This window comes from Chionomys nivalis, chromosome 3 (genome assembly GCF_950005125.1).
Source record: "Chionomys nivalis chromosome 3, mChiNiv1.1, whole genome shotgun sequence".
NCBI classification, from domain to species: Eukaryota; Metazoa; Chordata; class Mammalia; order Rodentia; family Cricetidae; genus Chionomys; species Chionomys nivalis.
Window position 1 is genome coordinate 80,883,468 of NC_080088.1, and position 13,192 is coordinate 80,896,659.

General features: G+C 36.6%; 1 protein-coding gene across 1 annotated transcript in view; it reads left to right on the plus strand.

Annotated features, from left to right (window-relative positions):
- Nucleotides 1-1,056: 1,056 nt before the first annotated feature.
- The window catches only part of LOC130871347 (vomeronasal type-2 receptor 26-like), a 49,522-nt gene continuing 37,386 nt past the window's right edge, over nucleotides 1,057-13,192 (plus strand). The window contains exon 1 of the mRNA XM_057764694.1: nucleotides 1,057-1,277. Coding sequence (XP_057620677.1) covers nucleotides 1,057-1,277 — 221 coding nt within the window. The remainder of the gene's footprint in view (nucleotides 1,278-13,192) is intronic.

Below are 13,192 nucleotides of genomic sequence, written 5' to 3' on the forward strand. Positions count from 1 at the left end.
TGCCTTCTTTTTTCATACATTATTGTTCTATATGTAACATGTATACAAATAATAACAAAATTTGATTTATTTTATACTATAATTATCAGTAATATATATCAAAACCCTGAAATATATCAAGGGTATTTCTGATAAGTAGTATTAGAAGAAAGAGGAAGAAATAAAGGGATGAAGTATTATTCTACTATTTATTTGTAGTTTTTTGAAATTTTTGTGGGGGGAGAGAATGTGTTAGAGTGCACTAACAACAGAGTACAGACAATGAGTTTGCTGGTTGGAAACGTTAATACCGTGAATGGGTGACGTTAAAAATGATCTTCTATACTTGTCTGGAATGTCCTTACTCATTTCTACATCTTCAGAATTATTGCTACAAGAATGAGAGAGCAGACAAGGTGGTCAAGACAGATGCAAAGTTATTGTGTCTCTGGATGACAGACACTAAAAACTGATATCACCACTTCTTCCTCTTGTGAAACCATTGTATGGAATATTGCATGTGCATGCTTTGTGGGGTCCAGATATGGCTTTTTCTCACCTTTTCTCATTCTTTTGCTATGGGTCATCCAAAATAGCAATCCAAAACATACAAGTAGAATTTCTGTGACGTACAATTATGTCCCAAGTAATGGTGCTCTCCAAAGTCAACTGTGGTTGATTATGAAATCACAGAGTTGGGGGAATAGGAAAAAAACAAGTATGTTTTTCAAAACATAGAGGACACAGGTGCAGTGTCCTAGTGCTATGAGATCCCCAGAGCATGAGAGGGAAATAGAAGCATGAAAATCCAGTGCATTCAGGACAACACTGGTTACATTTAGAGGGGAATCTGAGCACTCCGACTTACCCTCAGTTGTCTGGACTTTGTTTCTGTCAGTGCTCGTGCCTGGCATGACAGCCATAGGCTATGTGCAGCCTGAGAGACTGATGCAACATCGGGAACCACTTGTAGCTAACAGAGTCTTCTGTGATACTGATGAGGTGTTCCATGACCTAAGTCAATAATCTCCTTGGTTCATCCTAACTGCAGGGCATTGTCTCTGTGCAGACCTTGACATGTCCATTTCTTTGGTTCACTTCTTCCTATTTCTGCAATATTTGTTTACATTAGCAGAAACATCTCAGCGGGACTGTTCTGAATACAGGATGTCCAGCACCTTTATGAAGACTGACATAATCCTAGGTGCTTTTATTCCAATTTATATCACAGTAGAACTATCTCAAGTAACGAAGATATTTTTTGATAGCAAACCGGATCTATTATTCAATATCACTACGTAAGTACTTGTGTGACTGTGCTGATGGTATTCTGACTACATGACAGTGCATGCTCCCTGTACACATGTAATTCCTTTAAGAATAATGAATTATAAACACAAAAATGTAAAATTCAGTTGCAAATTTTATTCTTTCATTAAGCCACTACAGCCCAGTGTATTCCTCTTCTTTATTTTTCTAGTCAGTTAGCGGAAAAAAGAGGGTAATCACTAAATTTTTTTGTCTGTCCATGCTGTGATTCTATGGTTAGCTTATATTATTTTTACACACACTGACTCAGATGGGAAAAGGAGAGTTTCCACCCTGTTTGCATATATTTAGGGATCTAAATGTCATATGTTTGGATGTTTAGTTTTGGTTTTGTTCTACAGACTTGGAGAGTTTCTGTTAAATACCCATGTCTTTAATAGATATCCCATATGCTCCTATCCCACATGGTTCTCTTTAAAGGATATCAGAGTTTGGACACTGTAGTCAGGTTTATTACTCATTAATTTCTCATTAATATTTTAATGCAGTGGTTAGAAAAATCACATTCTTCATTCCTGATACTCTGTCTTCTGCTTACTCAGTTCTGCTGGAGTCACTTTCCAGTGTTTTTATTGAAGGTTTTGTAATTTTTATTTCAAGCATTCCTATTTGTTATACCCTTCCCCAGAAATTTCAATTTCCTATTATTATTTGTATTTTTTTATTTGTCTTCTTGGTCCTGAGTCATATACATATATACTGCTTTTTTCCTTTCCCCTCAGACTTTTTCTTCCTGTACAGCATTGTGTTTTGTCTCAATGCCCAGTTGAATTCACTTGCTTGTTTTTATTTTCGTCTAGGTCATTATCTTTTTACTTTTTGATTTACTCATCTCGCATTTGATCTCTCTGAACACCTTTGACTTCATTTGTTTGTTACCTATGATATTGTGGAGAAGTTATTTAACTTGAGTTTTCAGATTTCCTGTTGTTTTTCCCTGTTGTTCCTATAATTGTTACCCATGCTCTTTTGAACGTTGATTCTAAAATAAAAGGGTCCTCTACTGAGAAGTAATTTCTTGAAAGTTCAAGCCATGTACTTCTCTGTGAGCAGGAATCACCCTTCTAGGCCTCTAGGTATTTGTGGTGTTATAGAGTAAGTGAAAAAAAAACTCTGGAAATGACTGATTTATTTGTCATTTAAAGTAATCTTAGGAATACATCCAGAGCATGGAAACTTTAGTAACCCAGTAAAACAGGAGGTAGAAGGAGTGCCAAGACCAGTAGATGTAGAGAGCGAATCCTCAGGAATAGGCAGTAGGCAGAAATGCTTGCACTATTAACTAACAACAACACTTATCTGGAGTCTGTTTGATCTGTCGGAGGTGGCTAAAAGTCTCCACTCTGAATCTTACATGAATATTTTTAATATTTTCAAGTTCACAGATAGAGATAAAAGTTTTAGATACATTATCATGACCACTTCCTGTGATCTGCACTGAAATCCTCATTGTAGAAAAAGTAGTTCATCGGTGTCTATAAACAGGTGCAGTAGATTTATTCTATATAGCTGTAGGAAAAGCTTAGAACCCAAAGGGAACACTCTTTCCCTGTTTCTTTTGTTCAGAATTTGGATATGAATATCAGAGATTTTTTCACCACAATCAGAACCACTTATAAATTTATATTCAGAAAACAGTGAAATTAAATTAAAAATGTTGCCCTTTGACTATGATGCTTTAGCGAGGCCAGATAAATAAGCTTATCTGTTCTCTACTCATTAATATATCTATATTCGTCAAGGATAAATAAATAGCTTATCAGATCTCCATTGATTAATACAATTTCTCCTTTGAAATATTGAAATCTCATTTACTCAAGCCTTAAATCGCTTCCTCAGACCTTAATAATTTGCATTTACATATCTGAAAACTCTCAAAATTTACATCAATGTTAAACCATTTTGCCCCATCTCATCTTTCACCAGGGTACATAAATGGTTGATTAATGGAAGCAATAAAAATAAGTTCTTTTAAATAAAATAATATTAAAAAATTTTTGCTAGTAATGTCATTGTGACTTCAGTTTAGTTTTCATTTAAACCTATTTTGTGAGATTGTCTTCCTCAGTGTGATACATGTCAGCAAGGTAACCCAATCAGTGAGTCTGCCTTCTTGAGCAGATGACCTATTATCTAAAAAAAAAAAAAAAAAAAAAAAAAAAAAAAAAAAAAAAAAAAAAAAAAAAAAAACAAGACCTGATTTTCAAATATGATATGTACTGACTATGCAGCTACAACCTTGTTTGGAGGAGTTGAGTAGATCTACCTATTGATGCTAAACTTATAAAGCTACAATTTTTTAGCAACACCATCAGAGATCTGAGAAGGATAAATATGAACAGGAAATATAATCTAAGTTGCATCTATATCTGTAAAAATGACAGAGACTTCACCAGATACCTGGGCAGCCAGCCTGGGTTACTCCATAGTGTTCTCAATGACTTTTTTGGAAGCAGAGGTTGTAACTCTTTGAATATCACGCAAGACACTATTTAGGCTGTGGCAGCCAAACGGGCAGCATCAGTCTTCAACCATCAGAACTATGGGGATTTACTATAGAGGAGAAACTTGAGAAAACTAACCTTCTTTGGCCAGGCAGAATATGACGTTCAGTCCAATAGTTCATATATTCTGGCAAGGACCTGGTGGTGGGTGAAGCATGTGCCAGTTATTCGCCCAGATGTCCAAATTTTCAGAGCTGAGGTAAGATCCAAGTGGAGTCTGTTTCTGCTATGTTTGTGGATAGTCTCAGCTGCTGATTGTAGAAGCTGGTATTTTTGTCTATCATGGGAAGCCTTTTTCACTGAGTAACTTCAATTCCATTTTCAGCAGATTTCTCTGAGGGCATTGAGGGACATCATATAATTTATTATTTATACCTTATTTGAGACAGACTTTATTTATTATTGGTTATTTGCTTCAGGCTTGCCCTTGATAGAATATCCAGAAGGCTAAAGATTGCCCTCATTTCATTTGTACTCATCATAATGAAGAGCATCACTCTGAGTACATTAAAAAGTTTGATTGTTTATAAAGTGCCCTATCATTAACTTGCATGTCTTTTTTGATTTTTGGTTTTTAATTTTTATTAAGCTCTACCATTTTCTCTCTTCCCCTCCCTGCCTTACCCTGTCCTTCAACTTTCTCCCAAGGTCCCCATGCTCCCAATTTACTCAGGAGATCTTGTCTTTTTCTAGTAGCCATGTAGATTAGATCTATGTATGTCTCTTTTAGGGTCCTCTTGTTATTTAGGTTCTCTGGGATTGTGATATGTGAGCTGGTTTTCTTTGTTTTATGTTTAAAAACCACTTATGAGCAAGTACATATGATGATTGTCTTTCTGGGTTGGGGTTACCTCATTCAAAATGATGTTTTCTAGATCCATCCATTTGCCTGCAAAATTTAAGATGCCGTTTTTTTTTCTGCTGTGTAGTACTCCATTGTGTAAATGTACCACATTTTCCTTATCCATTCTTTTGTCAATGGGCATTTAGATTTTTCCAGGTCCTGGCTATGACAAACAATATTACTATGAACATAGTTGAGTACATGTCCTTGTGGCACAACTGAACATCCTTTGGATATATACCCAAAAGTGGTATTACTGGGTCTTGAAGAAGGTTGTTTCCTAATTTTCTGAGAAACCACCACACTGACACCCAAAAGGGCTTTACCAGCTTGCATTTCCACCAGCAATGCAGGAGTGTTCCCTTTGCCCCACAATTTGTTCAGCACAAGTTGTCATCAGTGGTTTTGATGATGGCCATTCTTACAGGTAAGATGGAATGTCAGAGTTGTTTTGCTTTACATTTCTCTGATGACTAAGGATGTTGAACATTTTCCTAAGTGTCTTTCAGCCATTTTAGATTCCTCTGTTGAGAGTTCTCTGTTTTGATCTGTATTTCATATTTTTTGTTTGATTGTTCTTTTGATGACCAATTTCTTGAGTTCTTTGTATATTTAGGAGATCAGACCTCTGTCTGATGTGGGGTTAGTGAAGGTCCTTTTCCCTTTCTGTAGGCTGTAATTTTGTCTTGTTGACTGTGTCCCTTGATTTACAGAAGCTTTTCAGTTTCAGGAGGTCCCATTTATTAATTGCTTCTCTCAATGTCTGTGATGCTGGAGTTATATTTAGAAAGTGGTCTCCAGTGCCATTGCATTCAAGTGTGCTTTTCACTTTCTCTTCTATAAAGTTCAGTGTGGTTGTCTTTATGTTGAGTTCTTTCATCCATTTGAACTTGGGTTTTGTGCATGGTGATAGATATGGGTCTATTTTCATTATTTTACATGTTGATATCCAGTTATACAGGCACCATTTGTTAAATATGCTTTCCTATTTTTATTCGATATTTTTTGCTTCTTTGTCAAAAGTCATGTGTTCAAAGGTATGTGGATTAATATTTAGGTCTTCAATTTGGTTTCTTTGGTTCTCCTGCCTGTTTTTATGCCAATACCAGGCTATTTTCAGTATTGTAGCTCTGTAGTAGAGTTTGAAGTAAGGGATTGTAACTTGCATGTCTTAATTATCTTCTAGAGTTTACAACTTTATTTTATTTTTATTTTATTTTTATTATAAATTTTCTATTCAGTTTACATACCAACCACAGATCCCCCTCACTCCCACTGCACCTCATCTCTACCCCCTCCCGATCCCCCATCCACTCCTCAGGAAAGATAAGTCTTCCTATGTGGAGTTCACAAAACCTGGGACATCAAGTTAAAACAGGACCAAACAACTCCCCCTGCAACAAAGTCTAAGGAAGGTATATCACCATAGTGAATGTACTTCAAAAAGCCCCCTCATGAACCAGTGACAGATCCTAGTCCCATTACCAGGGGCTCCACAAACAGACCAAGTCACACTGTCACCCACATAGAGAGGGCCCCATGTAGACACCCCAGCTGTCAGTCCAGAGTCTGTGTGCTCCCAGGAGCTAAGATCAACTGTGTCTGCGGATTTTCCCATTATGTCTTTGCCTCTCATGCTCTAATAATCCCTCATCCCTCTTTCTAACTGGATTCCTCAGTTGGACCCAGTGTTTGACTGTGGATTTCTACATCTGCTTCTATTCGTTACTGGATGAAGGCCCTCTGGGAGCAATGAGGGTAGTCACCAAACTGTTTATAGAAGAAGGCCAGATCAGATACCATCTTCACTATTTCAAGGATTTTTAGCTAGAGTAATGCTATAGATTCCTGGAAATTTCCCTAATGCTAACTTTCTCTGTAACCCCATAAGGGCTCCCTCTATCAAGTTATCTCTTTCATTGCTTTCCTTCTCTGTCCCTCCACCAATTTGAACATCTCGGTACCTCATATTCCTATCCCCTATATCTTCTCCTCTACCCCTCTACCCTTAATTTGCCCAGTAGATCTCATCTATTTCCTCTTTCTAGGGAAATCTGTGCATCTCCTTTAGGGCCCTTCTTGTTACCTAGCCTCTCTGGGGCTGTGAATTATTGCATGGTTATTTTTTGCTTTACCACCAATATTCACTTATGAGTGAGTATATACTGTGTTTGTCTTTCTGGGTCTTAGTTATCTCACTCAGGATAATTCTTTTCTAGTTCCATTCATTTGCCTGCAAATTTCATGATGTCACTGCTTTTATAAGAGATTAATCCTCTATTCTGTAATTGTACCACCATTTCTTTCATCCATTTTTCATTTGAGGGGCATCTAGCTTGTTTACAGGTTCTGGCTATTGTGACTAATGATACTATGAACTTAGTTGAGCAAGTGTCTTTGTGGTATGATTGAACAACCTTTGTGTATATGCCCAAGATTGATAATGTTGGGTCTTGAGGTAGATTGATTACCAGTCTGAGAAACCACCATACTGATTTCCAAAGCGGATGTACAAATTTGCACTCCCACCATCAGTGAATGAGGGTTCACCTTACTCCATATCCTCTTCAACATAAGCTGTCATCACAGTTTTTGTTCGTAGTCATTAAGAGAGGTATAACATTGTATCTCAGAATTGTTTTTATTTTTATTTCCCTGATTACAAAGGATGTTGAGCAATTTCTTAAATTTGTTTTAGTCATTTGAAATTCTGTTGAGAATTATCTGTTTAAAGTTATACCCCATTTTAATTGGATTATTTAGTATTTTGATGTCTAATTTCTTGAGTTCTTTATTTAGTTTGGAGATCAGTACTCTGTCATACATAGGGTTGGTCAAGATATTTCTCTTTATGTAGGCTGCCATTTTTGTCTTATTTACTGTGTCCTTTGTCTTGAAGAAGCTTCTCATTTTCAGGAAGTCCCATTTATTAATTGTTGTTCTTGGTGTCTGTGTTACTGGTATCATATGTAGGATGCAATCTCATGTGCCAATGTGTTCAAGGCTACTTCCCACTCTCTCTTGTATGAGGTTCAGTAAAACAGAATTTATATTGAGATCATCGTTCCAATTGGACTTGAATTTTGTGCATGGTGATTGATATGGATCTATTTGCATTCTTCTACATTTCAATATCTAGTTATGCCAGCATCATTCATTGAATATGCTTTCTTTACTCCATTGTACATTTTTGGCTTCTTTGTCAACAATCAGGTGTTCATAGGTGTTTGGATAAAAATTAGGGTCTTCATTTCAGTTCCATAGATCCACGTGTCTGTTTTTATGCTAACAGTTAATTACAGTTTTACAGTTTTATATCTGTTAAGTTTGATTCTTAAAATTTTGCTTTGAAGATTTAAGTGAGGAATTTTTAGTGTCAAAATAAAATACTAACAATAAATAAAGTCCACAGTGAGACTGGGAACATTAATTTTGTGATTCATTCATAGTGAACCTTTAGAGAATATCAACTTCCTATATGACTTAGTTTTTTTCAAACAGTTAAATATTTATAAAGTTAGCAAAGACATAGAGGATATATGTCCACCTTCAAGTCAGGTTCTCCTAGCATGGATATAATTTAGGAATTTGTAAATTTTATTTATCAAATGTAACTATTCTTAAACACATGTAGCTTCTTATCTAATTTGTCTAGATGCTTAGTGTTGAACACAGTTACCAATGACATAACTGCTCACACATGCTTCTCAAAATCAGTTCCTGTTGTCCTAATTAGGCTCTTATAAACTTTGTATTTTAGAAACATTCATCAACTATTTACTGTTACTAAATTCTATTTTAGATAAAAATTGAATAGAGAATGTTGTGTCTGATGAGTTTTCCTAAACAAGACTTGAATCCAAACTACACATAAGCCGATTTTTTAATTATCAAGTCTTTTGTTACAAATTTTAACTGACTTTTGTTAATTATTTCATGTATTTTTAAACCACTCCCAGTAAATCACAAATCCTCAGACAAATAAGTTTTAAAAAATTGTCTTTAAAATCTTAAGGCAAATTTTATACTTTAGCAGGAGTTTTAGGGATATAAGCGTGGGGAGCATGTTATCAGCCAAAATCTCTGTAGGAAAATATTGCTTTTTATATATTTTAAACAACACAGAGTCTTTTCCTGTACTATTCTCTTTTATTCTTCTCCCTGTTGTAAATTCAGATGACCAATCTGATACTGAATAAATTTGAAAGAAACTTTTGAATAGCTTGCTCAGTTCTGGAAGAGGAGGGGCTAAAACCAAAATCCAGAGCCACGTTTTTATAGAGTATAGTAGAATAAAACAACTTTTAATATTATCCATAACTCAAAGGTATTTAAACCTCTATAAACTATATCCAGTGATTAGAGGGAGGAATTGGAGCAAGCAAAGATCAAAGAAGCTTCCAACATGAAGAGAAGTGCAGAGAGCAAAGAAAACACAGATATAAAAGATTTTTGAGAGGAGAGTAGAGAAAATTTAGAAATAAAAGACATTGTGATCATATGTGTGTTAAGTGGTAGAAATTATTGCACTCTATGAGTATTTGGAAATCCAATGTGTAATCTTTGGTCATGGAGCTATCGTGAAGTCAAGCTATTTACAATAAAACAGCTTGGCATATTGGAATCTCTAAGTCTGAGGCATAAAAGAGATTTGAATACTGTACATGAGGAATATGCATAGCAAGTTCCTTGAGTAAGCAGAGAACACACTGGGAGGGAGAACAAGAATAGGAGAGAGAAGGGTAAGTTTCTCGTTTTTCCCAAGTGTATTAAGAAATCTGACAAAAAAAAATATCCCAAATCACAAGAGATCAACATGTGTTTCCACATAATGGCACCCAATATGGCAAGAGAAGCTGCCTCATGCACTCATGCACAGGTTGCAAACACCAAATAACCCATTCACCCAGCAATACTGAATGGCTTCAAGATTACATCTCAAATGTTCTCACTTAATTCAAAATCAGAGAATTGGGATAACAGGAACTGGAGGTCCCAAGGGCTTGTCAACTGACACTTACTTAAATATCGATTAAAATCAAGCAACCCAATTTAAAACACAAGGAACTAAACTAGGTATTCACAACAGATGAAATATAAATGACAGAGAAAGAGTTAAAAGATGTTCAATCTCCTTTGCAATCAGTGAAATATTAATTACAGCTTCTTTGAGCTTTCATTTTACCAAGGAACATAAATTACAATAAATGCTGACATTTATGTGGGTAAAATGGAACACAAACTGATGTAGGTCTTATGGAAATTTGTGTTAAAGATTTCTAAAAGTATGGAAAGATATCTACATTATCCACTATGTCTATCAATCCTGGAAATATAACAAAAGTACTGCATATCCGACTATAAAAATTCTTTGTTGTTGTTGCTTTTTTTCTTTATTTTATTCTTTTTTAATTAAAATTTCTGCCTCCTCCCCATTTCCCATTTCCCTCCCCCTCCTCCCACATATCGCCCCTTCCCGTCCTCCCCTCCTCCTCTCCCCACGTCTCTCCCCCTCCCCCCACTCCATTCCCCCTCCCTCTAGGTACTGAAGAGCAGTCCAAATTCCCTGCCCTGCGGGAAGTCCAAGGTCCTCCCACCTCTATCTAGGTCCAGGAAGGTGAGCATCCAAACAGGCTAGGCTCCCACAAAGCCAGTTTATGTATTAGGATCGAAACCTAGTGCCATTGTCCTTGGTTTCTCATCAGCCTTCATTGTCCTCCATGTTCAGAGAGTCTGGTTTCATCCCATGCTTATTCAGTCCCAGTCCAGCTGGCCTTGGTGAGCTCCCAACAGATCAGTTCCACTGTCACAGTGGGTGGGTGCACCTCTCGTGGTCCTGCCTTCCTTGCTCATGTTCTCCCTTCTTCTGCTCCTCATTTGGACCTTAAGAGCTCACTCCAAGATCCAGTAATACCACTCTTGGGAATATACCGAAGAGATGCCCTATCATATGACAAAAGTATTTGTTCAACTATGTTCATAGCAGCATTGTTTAATAGCCAGAACCTGGAAACAACCTAGATGCCCTTCAATGGAAGAATGGATGAAGAAAGTGTGGAATATATACATATTAGAGTACTACTCAGCGGTAAAAAACTATAAAAATTCTTGATCATTTTCATTGTCGTTCTATTCACAATAGCTTTGAAATTGAATATGCCTAAATGTCCACCAACTGATGAATGGATATTGAAACTGCGATGCATGTATACAATTAAATTTTATTCATCTGAAAACACAAATAGAATTATGAACTATGCATGCAATGATTGGAGCTAGAATTACCAGTTTAAATGAGGTAATGCAGATATAATAAGACAATGCTAAATGTGCTCATATGCAGATTCTATTTTTGAATTTTCATGTATCTCTACTTAACTGGAGTACACATATATATCAGTAAAATAAAAGGTGCAAAAGAGTTGAGATTTCACTATTTGGGGAATAGAGTACATGTGATACAAAGCAGAAATTGGAAATACTGGAACAGAAATTGTGAAGTGAGGAATGATGGGAGAGCACAGTAGAGAGAGTGTGTGGATGAATAACTAACATTAAAACCTTGCAGAAAACCTAATGGAAATATACTACTGTAGTCTATTTCCTAAAATATGTACACCTAAAACTCATTTAAAGGGAGTTAGTTTATAGTTGGGGGATAATGCCTCTCACAGATACCATAGACCATTAAATGCAATGACCCATGCTAGGTATAGGTTACCTGTTTTAAATCATTTGTGAATGTTGTCCATGTACACTCAGACACTGCAAGCTATTTCCACTATTCTTGGTTACCCTACAGAATTTGATGGTAGGATATGTTTGACAGAACATCACATAGTCAAGTCATAGGACACTGAGAAATCAAGTTGAGGCTGACATGAAAACTTTATTCCTACCTGTTAACATCCATGGATGGTGAGTGTTTGTGAATATTTGATAAAAGCACACTCTATGCATGCAAGATAGTCTCATGTAATGAAAACATACCTACTCTATTAAATATAGTGAAGAAAATTTGAATCAAATTTTAAAATACAGAAAGGAAGATGAAGTATAAGAGAAAGGATTCTGTGTGTTCTCAGTCATCGCAGATTCCAGCTGTTCATATGGAGGGAGGTCAACTGACAGTGTGGACTCTTACGCTTTCTTTGGTTGAAGTTGTTCCTGAGTCTTTATTTTATGAAGGTCTGATGTCGATCGGCCTGTGTTAATAGGACCCATTTTCTCACTTTGAACATCAGAGTTCTGTAGACATATTGAGTTGTGATTCTGAGTGCTGGATGGATTCTCTCACTCTCTGAGGTAACCCCAGGCCATACTGCTCCGGTTGATTTCAGTTGGAGGGTGCCTCCATAGAGGTTTGAGACTGGGAAGACTTGAGAACAGTACAGGTCCTGACACTTGAAAACATTTTGGTTGTTAGTCACCAGACAAGAGGGCTTGTGTGTGGCTCTAACACAGACCGCAGGAAACTCAAGGTCATGTACTTCACTGCAATGATCAACAGATTCACGTTTCTGTATTTTTACCCTCCTCCTGGTCTCAGGCTCAGAGGTTTCATTTAAACTCCAGGATAATTCTCTGGTAAGAAGCTTGGTTTGTGGTTGCCCATGCCTGGAGTCTCTTTCTTATGCCTTCCTAGACTAGCTTACCTTCTGCCTGATCCTCTGGTTCATAATTTTCCTGCACTCCTATCCTACCTCCAACTCTATCCTGTCTCCCCAACTCCATTCCCTCTCGAAGTCATTGTTTTAGAATTATTGCTATGAAGAAAATGCTCATATATATAAATAAATAAATATAACCATCTGAATCAATTGTTTGGTGCTGCATATTTCTTTTGTGCCATAGGAAAAAGATCTCAACCCCTAGCTCAAATAGGAAAAAAAGAGAATTTATTCTAGATCCAAATTTAGCTTTTAGGATGTCAGAAGCCAGTGCTCTACTAAGAGACTAAATTCCAAAAGGGCTTTATTTATTACTTATAGGAGATTCGTTAACCTGCAAAGGTGCCCATAAACGGCTCTTCAGGGTGCTATTGTTACCTTGGAATAAGATAACAAGCTTCTAGACCTGCAACATTCCAATCTCCCCAGGTCACTGAAGTTCTAATCAGTTAGTCTGAAGACAGCTCTTTCTAGGAGTTTTCATACATGCAGTTATACATCATGTGTGCATTTATACACATAGACATTTCTACACTTCAATATATTTATATACATGCATGTATTTATACTCATGCTTACATTTACACACATATATGCAGCACTAATAACAAAATCCAGAGTCAGATGTTGGAGTTCAACCAGAAAACCAGTAAAGAAAAGCAGCCAAGACGTTAGAGAATCTTACATTTACCAAGGCTGGGTGACTGCTGACTGAGCACACTAAGCACAGACTAAGCCTCTCTCCTCTCATTTTATATTCTCTTTATTGCTGGATTAAAGGCATATGACTCCCTAGTACTGAAGTAAAAGGTGTAGGCCATCACCACCTGGATTTGTTTCTGCATTGATCTTGTATAGACCAGGGT